Source organism: Emydura macquarii, unplaced genomic scaffold (assembly GCF_026122565.2).
Source record: "Emydura macquarii macquarii isolate MOO-44397 ecotype Brisbane River unplaced genomic scaffold, CSIRO-AGI_Emac_v2 contig_573, whole genome shotgun sequence".
NCBI classification, from domain to species: domain Eukaryota; kingdom Metazoa; phylum Chordata; order Testudines; family Chelidae; genus Emydura; species Emydura macquarii.
The window spans coordinates 1,173,988-1,184,366 of record NW_027130710.1 but is presented as its reverse complement, the minus strand read 5'-3'; the positions used below and the strand labels follow the sequence as shown (position 1 = coordinate 1,184,366).

The window sequence follows — 10,379 nt, the reverse complement described above, 5'->3', positions numbered from 1 at the left end:
AGCATTTTAACCATCCGGAGTCTGAGCAAAGCTCCGCCCATCTCGTGGGATCCTCAGCCATGGGCATGGGGTGAAAGCCACCCCCTCTCCGCGCTCAGACCACGGGGGCCCCTGCCCAGCCCCTCCCCGGGTGGCTAGGAAGCACTGTCTCACAGAGCACCCAGCCCGGACACTTCGCACACAGCCCGACCCGTCTTTGCTTAACAGCTAAGCAGAGAGAGATCACCTGGAGCCCACCCAAGCCAGGGGCCCCCTCGCTGCCCCTTCCCTGGGGAACCTGTGGGGTCTGGCCGTGATCCCCCCCAGCCGGCTGTACATGCAGCTGCACTCAGCACGGGAGGATGGCTGAAGACAGCAGAGACTTTGCCACCGTGGGACAGTCCCCCCCGGCATCCTCCTTGCTGGGCAACTGCAAACGGGGGCCAGCCCTTTGTCTCGGCAATCGCTTTTCAGTGGGCAAGCGCTTAAATCAAGGACCTTCTTGGGGACCCTGTCAGACGTGGAGGCATACCTCGCTTTCCCCCTTCTCCCCGCATTCCCAGCCGGTGGGATGCACACGCAGCGCTCACAACAGCCCCCACTTCACGCCATAGGCAGCCCCAGGCTCCGAGTCATCCAGGTGTGGGGCAGGGGGAGCGGCTTGCTGTACGGAGCGTGGGGCCATGGGGGGCTGGTTTGTTGTAGGGGGGCCGGGTTGGGGACCATGCGTGCCCCAGGCTGGTGCTGACCCATGGCTCACACCCCTCCGTGGGCGCGATGCACCTGGACCCACGTGTGTCAGGGCAGCTGGGCGCCCTCTGCCCCAGCCTGTTATCGTCCGGGCGAACCGGCGCCCCAAGGTTTATGGTCCCGCCTACGGCCTTGGAACAGGCCCCGGCCCCGATAAGGCGATACAGCAGCAGATACGGGGAGCCAGGATCGATGTGCCAAGGCCACCGGCTCGCTGGGCTGCCAGCACCCTGGCAATGCAGGGCACCCCTGACCCCACCCTCCGGTCCCCAGCAACCCTGACCCCACCCTCCCCACATCCACGTAGCAGGAAGCTGCCCTCGTGTCCAACACCCCTCTCCTATCCCCCCAGCAACCGGGAACTCACCCTCCCATTGCCCCAGCAACCTTAACCCCGCCCTCCCATCCCCCCAGCAACCGGGAACTCACCCTCCCATCGCCCCAGCCACCTTAACCCCGCCCTCCCATCCCCCCAGCAACCGGGAACTCACCCTCCCATTGCCCTGGCAACCTTAACCCCGCCCTCCCATCCCCCCAGCAACCAGGAACAAACCCTCCCATCGCCCCGGCCACCTTAACCCCGCCCTCCCATCCCCCCAGCAACCAGGAACAAACTCACCCCCCCATCACCCCCCAGGCAACCCTGCCCCTGCCCTCCCATCCTCCCCCCAACAGGAACTCGCCCTCATCTCCCCATAACCCTGTGTCCCCCCCAATAGCTGTCTGGGATGGATGCTTGGAAAGCTCCATGGGTCAGCCAAGTCCCACCCAGCCTGAGCCCCACAGCGCATGGGGCTGAGCCAGGCCACGGAACCAGCGCAGCCGTGGGCAGGGGTTTTCCCTTGTCCCTAGGGCCACCGGCCGGTGGCCTGCTGGCTGACGCTAGCCCCAGGCCAGGGCAGGGGCCGGTGCTGGGCAGCAGAGCTGGGGCGTGCCCGGCCTCGCTCGTCCAGCACGCAGCCCGGGGAGTCGCCCTGGCCCGAGCCCCAAGCAGGACGCTGCAAGTGCCACCCCTCTCAGGGCAGGGGGCTGGGCCTGCACAGGGCCGGGGGTGCCCCCTGCCACTGGAACGAGGGGGGCTGAAGCGGTTTCCCTCCTACGCAGGGTTTAAGGCTTTGGTGCGCCGGCTCTCAGCTCCCCCCATACAAATTGTCCCCACCCTTTCCTCCCGCTGCTCCGCCACCTCCCTAGCAAAGCGGGGCTGGGACAGGAGCCCAGGCCATGCCAGCGGCGGGGGGCCGCGTGCCCTCTGGGCTGGGGACAGGACAGGGACCCATGAGGGTGGGGGGGGGGGCCGGCAGCAGTAATTGCCTGAGAAGAGCACACGTACACGACCCCCCCCAGCTCACTGAGATGTTAACGTTGCACAGCCCGCGGGCAGCACTGCCCCAGCCCAGTCCCGGCCCTCGCCCGCCGCCGGCTTGGAGCCCAGCCACGACCTGCCCCACCAGCCCCACGCCCTGAGCGGCGGGCGATGGCTTAAACCGGCCCGTCACCCCCAGGGCCAGAAGGAGCGGGACCAGCGTGAGCTGGGCCGTAGCGTCCCGGGCAGCCTGGCCCCAGCCTGCCCAGGGAGAGGTGCCCACCTCATGAACCCCTACATGGCCAGGGGCAGCCCTATGCCCTCACTCAGCCCCGGCCCTGCTCCCCCCGTGGGCCCCACAGCTGGGCTGCCGGCTAGACACGGCCCTGACCCCAGCCAGGAGAGCAGAGCAGGAGTCGGACCCTCCTTCAGGCCACTCAGAGCAAGCCCCCCCGGGCCCTACCTCGTGCCCCCATGGGCACGGGGCTGCCCAGTCTCAGCAGAGTCACAGCCGCGTGGAGCCAGCAGAGATTTATTGTGGCCAGCTGCCAACTGCACCCTTTTCGCCCCAGCTTCCCCCCCCCCCCCGGGGCTGGCACCAGGGCGTGGCCAGTGGCTGGTGCCAGGAGATGTCCACTCTCGCGCTGCGGGTGCCCCGTGAGACCGCTGCGCCGGGAGCTGCGCCAGCGAGCGAGGGCCCGGCCAGGTGCAGGGGGGCAGGCCGCAGTTGCCTGCTCTGAGCCCAGCAGGGGCGGTGCCCGGGGGGGTGCCAGCCCCAGCCACGCAGGTCAGTGTCCACTCCGAGTCCAGCCGGGTGCAGCGGCTGGCGGGGGGCCCACAGCTAGGACGTCTCCCCCTTGCGGGCCGGGCGTCGGGGTCTCCTCCCCATGTACCGGAAGCTCCGCAGGGGGTTGCGCCCCCCCTGGGTCTAGGAAAGAAACGGGGGGTGGTTAGGGACAGCGGCTGGGAGTCGGGGGGCTACAGGGATACACCTCCCTCCCCTGCAGTGGGGCTCTACCCCCAGGCACTGCAGTGGGGCTGGCTCCCCAGCGACCCCTGCTGGCCGGAGGCAGCTCTGCTGGTCCCCCAGGATCAGTAGTGCCAGGTACTGAGCCCCCAGGATCAGGCCCCTGGGGGTGGGTGGGCACCACCACAGCCCCTCCCGCTCCTGGGCTCGGGCCCATGCTGGGGGCTCTGAGTGGAGCCCCTCCTCCAGCATACAGAGCAGCGGGCAGGGGCACAGCCTTGTCCCATCTCGGACTGACCGCTGCTGGCTCCCACCCTCCCCTCCCCACGCAGGATGGGGGAGTCCCCCCCGCACACCCCCAAACTCTCCCGGTGCAGGACCTGGCCTAGACACCCACCTGGAAGCCCCGCCCGGGGCGGCTGCTGCGGGTGGCCAGGGGCTTCCGTCGCTTGCGCTTGCTGAGCAGGGGCCGGGCGATGGCACGCAGGGTGGGGGGCACTGCCGGGAGAGAAGCCAGGTCAGGGGCTGCGGCTGGGGAGGGGGAGAGGGGCTGGCTGGGCCCTGGATCTGGGACGCCCGGCCCCATCCAGCGAGGCCAGGACAGAGCTGAGGGAACCCCCCAATCGGGGAGACTGTGCGCTGTAGCTAGCTGCCCCTGTGCCCCACCCCAAAGGGGCTGTGTCCTGGCGCTGGGTGAGGGGCCCCATATACCCAGCCCCAGCCCCCACGCCAAGGGGTCCCTCTAACGGGTCTATACGACCTTTGGGATCATGCTGGGGGAAAGGTGCTAGAAAGACAAGTGACCCCAGAGGAGCCCCCCGCCCGCCCCGTGCCCTGTTCCCACCCCGGCTGGGAACCGGTGAGTCTCCCCCAAGCTGCACCCAGGAACAGCGCCCGCCCCCCCCGCCCACGGCGGCACCGACCCAGGTACTCCGGCACGTTGCGCAGGTGCGGTTTGACGATGGCCGGGTGCAGGGGCCGGTCGTGGCGCAGCAGCCGCAGGTCGTGGGGATTGTCTTCGAAGTAGGTCTGGGGGGAGAGGGGTGGGTTGAGCCCAGACCCAGCTGCAGACACACTGGGGGCCCCTCCGCCCTGCCACGCCCCGGGGCTCAGTGTCCCCCACCCCTGAACAGCCTGCATCTAACATGTGGGGCCAGGCGACCACCCTCCAGGCCAGAGACCAGGTCACGCCCGGACACCCACGGGGAGGCTGCCCCACAGCTGGCAGCCCGGCCGTGTGAGCGGCCCCCTGGGGCTGTGGGACTCACTGCCCGCCAAGGGAGGGGGTCGCACCCAGACTCCCGCCCGGGGCCCATCCCTGCCTGGGGAGCAGACAGCCCCCCCCCCCGCCTCCGGTACCTTCAACTTCTCCGAGTTGAGCAGCTCCTCCTTGATCTCCCGCAGACGCGCCTCTTTGATGGCCTGCTTGGTGACGGAGCGCATGGCGTCCTGGGGGGCGGGAGGGCAGGTCAGAGTCCCCAGCACAGACATGGCGAGGGCCTGGCCCCCCCCAGACCCCAGCGACCACAGGCAGCCCACACCCCAGACACCAGCGCCTGCCCCCAGGGCGTCCCGCCCCCAGCCGCCCTGCGGTGCAACTTGAAGGCTGCTTCAGTCACCCCGGCCCCCTGGAGCTGGGGGGCAGCTGTGCCAACCCCATGGGGACTGTCTCTAGCTCCCAGCCCCCCTGCTCTGGCCAAGTTGCCTCGGGCCCCACTGTCTGACCCCCAATGCTGACACAGGGAGGGGTGGGGATGTTTCCTGCCCGGCCAGCCCCCCGCCCCGTGGCAAGCCGGGCCCTGTTCTGCTCACCGTGCCCCCCACTCACCCGGCATCGGTAGCGGAGCCCCTCGACCTCCTCCATCCGGAACTGGTAGGGCTGCAGCACCGGCTCGGCGCTCTCTGTGGGGACAGACGGGGTCTGTCAGGGCCAGGGACCCCCACCCCGCAGCCGTGCCCCTCCCCAGAGACGGCAGCTCAGATCCGTTTCCGCAGCAGCCAGATCCACCCCCCGGCCCAGCTCACTGACCTCCTGCCAGCGCCTCCTCGATCTCGGCGAGCAGGGGGCATTCCGGCTGCGTCACGAAGGTCAGGGCCGTGCCGGGGTTGTCAGCCCGGGCTGTCCTGCGGGGGGCAACGGGGATCAGCAGGGGAGCCAGCAGCGCCCGCCCCGCTGCGCAGAGGGGCCCTACCACCCTGGCTGGGCAATCGGGCCCAGAGGCAGAGACCCAGGTGCCGTGCCTCCCCCCCATAGCATCTGCCAGGCTGCGCCCCGATCCCGGACTGGGCCTGCTTAGCCGGGTGCCTGCGGCTCCCCCGCTGTCCCCTCAGTCCGGCCTGACTCGGGGGGCCTAGAGCCAGCACGCCCTGACCCGGGGGTTGCGCCCGGCCCGAGATCCCGTCTACACACACGGGCACTGCAGGGACTGTCGGGGAGACCCTAGCGCTCTTTCCCTACATGGATGGCTCACAGCCAGCCAGTTGGGCTCTACCGGCCCATATGGACCGGCTGAGAAGTGGAGAGCAGAGCGGGCCATCCCCACCCCCAGGCTAAATGGGGGCACCTACCGCCCCCCCCAGGGCGTGGCAGGAGGTGCCACAGCCCAGCCCCCTACCTGCCGGCCCGGTGGATGTAGGACTCAACCGAGGGAGGTGGGTCGAAATTGATGACGGCGGCAACGTTCTGGAAGTCGATGCCCCGGGCCACGCCGTACTCCGGGTCCTTGCCCCTGCGAGGGAAGGGGAAGGGGCAGCTCAGGGCAGGGCCGGCACAGAGAGCAGAGCCTGGACCAACCCGCCAGCCCACCAGAGATCCAGAAGAACATCCAGCAACAGGGCAGGGCAGTTCCCGAGGGCAGGGTGGGGCAGGGGCTGCGGGCCCAGCAGAGCTCGGGGGTACGGCTAGGGGCAGCACGGCGCAGTTGGACGCCCCCAGCTGCTGACAGAGGCTGGTGCTGCCAGGCCCGGCTATTGGATACGGCCCGGTCTGCCCTTGCCAGGGCCGGTCGGGGGCCCCCGACGGGTCCTTACTTCTCCGCCTTGGCGCCCTTCTTCCTCTTGGGCCGCCCCGTGGGCTCCGCCAGCACCTGCTCGTCCGTGGCGACGATGTAGTCGTAGAAGCCCCGGTTGAACTGGTTGATGATGTGGCACCTGGAGTCCAAGCAGAGGCGCCGGTGAGTGTCAACGGGAGCTGCCCTCCCCACCCCCCCCAGGGATCCTTGCCCCCCCGCCAGCAGCGCGGGCTGCCCCCCGGGCTCACCGGGACTGCACGGGCAGCTCGGCGTTGAGCACGCAGGCCGGGATGCTGAACTGCTCCAGGAAGAGCTTGAGGCGGTAGCCGCGCCCCACGGCGCTGACGAAGAGGATGGCCTTGCCCCGCACCAGCCCCAGTTTGAGCAGCGCGTAGAGCAGCAGGAACTTGTCCTCCTCGGCCGCGCAGCGGATCTGGTACTGGCGCAGCTGCGAGGCCTCCGGCAGCTGGGACTCCTGCAGCTTCAGGGTCACCTGCCGGGAGGGGCGGGGCTTAGAGCTTGGCCCAAACCCCGCCCCCCTGGGAAGGGTGTGGGGTTCCCCCCCCCCAGATCCCAGGGAACCCCATGACAACAGGCCAGGGGGGTTCAGTGAGGAGCCCCCCCCCACCCCGAGTGATTTAACGCCTTGCGCAGTGACAGCGCCGCAGAGCAGAGCTGCCCCGGGCCACAGCGCCCAACCCCAGCCCCCCGGGCACCAGGCCGGCCAGGCCCCCTCACCGGGTTGTGTAGCACCAGCTCCTTCAGCGCCCGCACGTCCTCGCTGAAGGTGGCCGACATCAGGAAGCTCTGGTAGATCTTGGGGAAGTGGCTGCCAAGAAATCAGAGACCAGCTCAGAGCCGCCCCCTTCCCACGGGCTCCGGGAGGGGCTGGCAACCCTACCATCAGCACAGACCCTCTCTGCCACCAGTGAACGCAGCAAGCCACCTTCCCTCCCCCCCCAGGAACCCCCCGCCCCAGATCACACCTGCCCCCCAGGCTGGGCACCGGACCGGCCAGTCCCGGCAGCTCACCACAGCAGGTTCTTCAGATCCTCCTCAAAGCCGAAGGAGAAGAGCAGGTCGGCCTCGTCCAGGACCAGCACCTCCAGGGAGTGGCGCAAGTTCAGGCTGTGGGCCTGCAGATGAGCCAGGACCCGGGCCGGCGTCCCCACCACCACGTCCGGCTTCTCCATCAGGATGGGCCTGCCAGGGGCACAGAGTGAGCGTGAGGGGCAGGGCCAGGTAGGCTGGGCCCGGGAGGGTCACTACCAGGCCATTGCACACCACAATGGCCAGCGTCTCCTACTGGCGGGGGAGTCACCCAAGGCCGCACAGCAAGTCAGTTGCGGAGCTGGGAAAAGAACCCAGGAGTCCTGCTCCAACCACTAGATCTTGCTGCCTGCCAGCAGGGTTCTGGCATAGCACCATCCCCCAAAGCGTGGGGCAAGGGCTAGCCTGGGCACACAAGCCCCTGGGCTTCTGGGCCGGGCCCCCACACGCACAAGCCCCCAGGGACGGCCGCCTGGGTCTGCAGAGAGCCCGGCCAAACCCGCTGAGGTGTGAGCGGCCCCGCTCATTTCCCCCCGGGAGGATACTAAGCGTCACGGCTCCTGGGGGGGTCCCGCTGCTCCCCCCAGCCGGTCAGAGAGAAGGAACCAGATCAGAAGCTGCACTGGCACTGCACAGCTCCCTACCAGCCATGGAGCACAGTTCTCAGGAGTTGTTGGCCAGGGCCCCTCACTGACCCCCAGCCTTTGTCCCTGCCCCACAGCCTGGGCCGGCCCTGTCAGGTCCATGCTGGTTCTGGACTCAGATAGCCAGTCACTATCGCCATCCCTGGGACCACTGACCACGAGTAGGGACCGTTCTGTATCACCGGGCACACAGCTCCCTAAGCCCCTCTCTTCTCCCTCTCCCTTCCCATCCACCCCAGCCTGCCCCCTTCTCCCCGGGGCTCTCACCTCTGCGCAGACATGTCCACCTGTCCAGAGACATCAGCCACACGGACGTCGCGGGAGCAGTACGCCGTCAGCTGCCGGATCATCTGCAGCACCTGCTGGCCCAGCTCCTTGGTGGGCACCAGGACCAGCCCACGCACGGCCTGCTCGGTCACCGAGGGGGACTGAGGGACGAGGGGCAGGGTCAGACTCCAGCCGGGCACTGCCCCCATTCCAGGGCAGCCACCCAAAGAAGCTACCATCTCCTGCTTACACGGCGACGGCCTCGGGGCAATACAGAGGTTGCTGGAGAACCGGGTTCTGATCCAACCTTGGCATGTCGGAGCGAAGGGATCCCACCCGGGCTGAGAGGCAGACGGGTCCCAGCTGCTCCCCCAGGGACTCAGGGCCCTGGCCACACCCCCAAGCCAGCGGGGCTCCTAACAGGATCAGCCCTGGACCAAGTGTGGGGCAGGCTGACGGCTCCCCCCCCCGGCTTGGACACAGCTGTGCCCCTGGGGGCAGACGTACCATCTTGACGTGCAGCAGGTGCTGGATGAGAGGGATGGCGTAGGCGGCCGTCTTCCCAGAGCCCGTCCTGGCCCGGGCCAGCAGGTCCTTGCCCTCCAGGCCCAGCGGAATGGCCTTCTCCTGGATCAGCGTGGGCTTGGCCCAGCCCAGCTCGGCAATGGCCTGCGGGGAGGGATGGAGGAGGCCGGGTGGGGATCCCAGAGAGCAGCCAAAACGTCTGGGGCACGAGGGGGGGCGGGGGGGGGGGCGCTGCAGGGGCATGGCGCCTCCCTCGCAGCCAGGCTCTGGGCCCAAGCCTCGGGGTCCCCCCCACCCGCTGGGGCCAGTGGCTGGCGGCCGAGATCACACGGGGCTTCGCCGAGGGGCTGGATTTCACCCCGGCCCCATCGCCCCACGGCGCAGAGCAGGGGGGACTCCCCCCCAGCCCCACACACCCAGTCAGCGGCGGGGCCAGGAACAAAACCCCAGAATCCTGGCGGCCAGGCCTGTGCTCTAGCCCCTAGGCCGAGGGGGGCGGGGCTGGGGGGTCACACCATCCATCCCCCCGCCACACACTGGGCATCGCCGGGGGACCCCGACCCGAGGGGCCAGCAGCGAGATACTGCCACCGGCAGAGGGGACGCGCCTGGTACCCCACTGACACCCCCCCCCCCCCCATGGAGACAGGGAGGGCAGGGGTCTCCTGCAGCCTCAGCAGGGAGCAGGGCCCCCGGGCTTCGTGCCCTCCACCCTGCCCCTGCCATGGGGGTCACAGCTCCTCTCCTAGCTCAGGGAGGGGTCTAGGGGGAGGGGTGGGAGCCAGGACTCCTGGGTTCTATCCCGGCTCAGGGGGGGGGGGTGTAGGGGGTTAGAGCAATGGGGGGAAGGGGGGATCCAGGACTCCTGGGTTCTATCCCGGCACGGGGGGGGGGGGCTAGAGCAGTGGGGGCGGGGTGGGGACCCCGGCCGGGAGGGGGGCGGTACCTGCAGCAGCCGCCCGTCCAACCCCATGTGCGCGAAGCTCAGCCCCGGCTCAGCCATCTGCAGCTTGTGCGCGTGCCGCTGCCGGCCTGGGTCCGCGTCGCTGCGCGTGCGGCCGCCAGGTTCAGCAAGGGCAGAGCGCATGCGCCACAGCCCCCTTTAGTCGCACGGAAGCACCATAAAGGCCCCACCCTGCGGCTAGAGCGTCCCCCTCTCCCCTCTGCTGCCCCCTGAGCCGGAGGAGCGTCCTGCATTCCCCCCCCCCCGCACTCAGAGGGGGAGGAGCCCTGCAGCCCCGCCCCCGCCAGCCCCAGGGAAGGTCCACTCAGTTCCCAGCATAATGAAACCCATGAGTCCTCCTGCCCCTGCCCCACTCTGACCCCTAGACCCTCACCCCTCCCAGAGCCAAGGATAGAACCCAGGAGTCCTGATTCCTAGACCCCCTCAACCCCTCAGACACCCCCTCCCCGAGCCGAGGATAGAACCCAGGAGTCCTGGCTCCTAGCCCTGCTTTAACCACTAGACCACACAACCCTTCCAGGGCTGAGATACTGGGGCTTGGCCCTTCTAGGCCCCCGTCCCCAGCGCAGGGCTCAGGAGGCGACAGGGCCATTAATGACCCTTTGTCTCAGGCTTTTAAGATCCAGGGTGCTGGGTTGCACCCCCCCCACAGCCAGCCAGCGTGGTGTTAAATGCATTGCGACAAGCCAGAGGCCGCACAGGGAGGAAGCACAGGATGGTGGCTGGTTCCGATGCCCGCCTCCAGCACAGCCACTCCTCACTCCCGCGCCACCAACTCTCAGCAGGCTGGCGATACCTGATGTTTAGTGAAGCGCCCGTTCCCGGAGCCAGGTGATTGTGTGAGGACGTTTCTACCCGCCCTGCTGCCAAAAAAAAAAAAAGCTGGAAAATACCTCCCCTAACAGCTCAGAGACCAGGAG

General features: G+C 68.9%; 1 protein-coding gene across 1 annotated transcript; it reads right to left on the bottom strand.

Annotated features, from left to right (window-relative positions):
• Positions 1-1,497: 1,497 nt before the first annotated feature.
• DDX56 (DEAD-box helicase 56) lies at positions 1,498-9,617 on the bottom strand. Its single transcript, XM_067540328.1, has 14 exons — positions 9,442-9,617; positions 8,479-8,640; positions 7,972-8,132; positions 7,043-7,213; positions 6,749-6,839; positions 6,259-6,503; positions 6,030-6,149; positions 5,615-5,728; positions 5,029-5,123; positions 4,828-4,901; positions 4,359-4,448; positions 3,923-4,028; positions 3,397-3,497; positions 1,498-2,960 (listed from the first exon to the last, which is right to left on the bottom strand). The coding sequence occupies exons 1-14, from the start codon at positions 9,580-9,582 to the stop codon at positions 2,874-2,876; spliced, it is 1,758 nt and encodes a 585-aa protein (XP_067396429.1). The 5' UTR covers positions 9,583-9,617; the 3' UTR covers positions 1,498-2,873.
• Between the last annotated feature and the right edge of the window lie 762 nt (positions 9,618-10,379).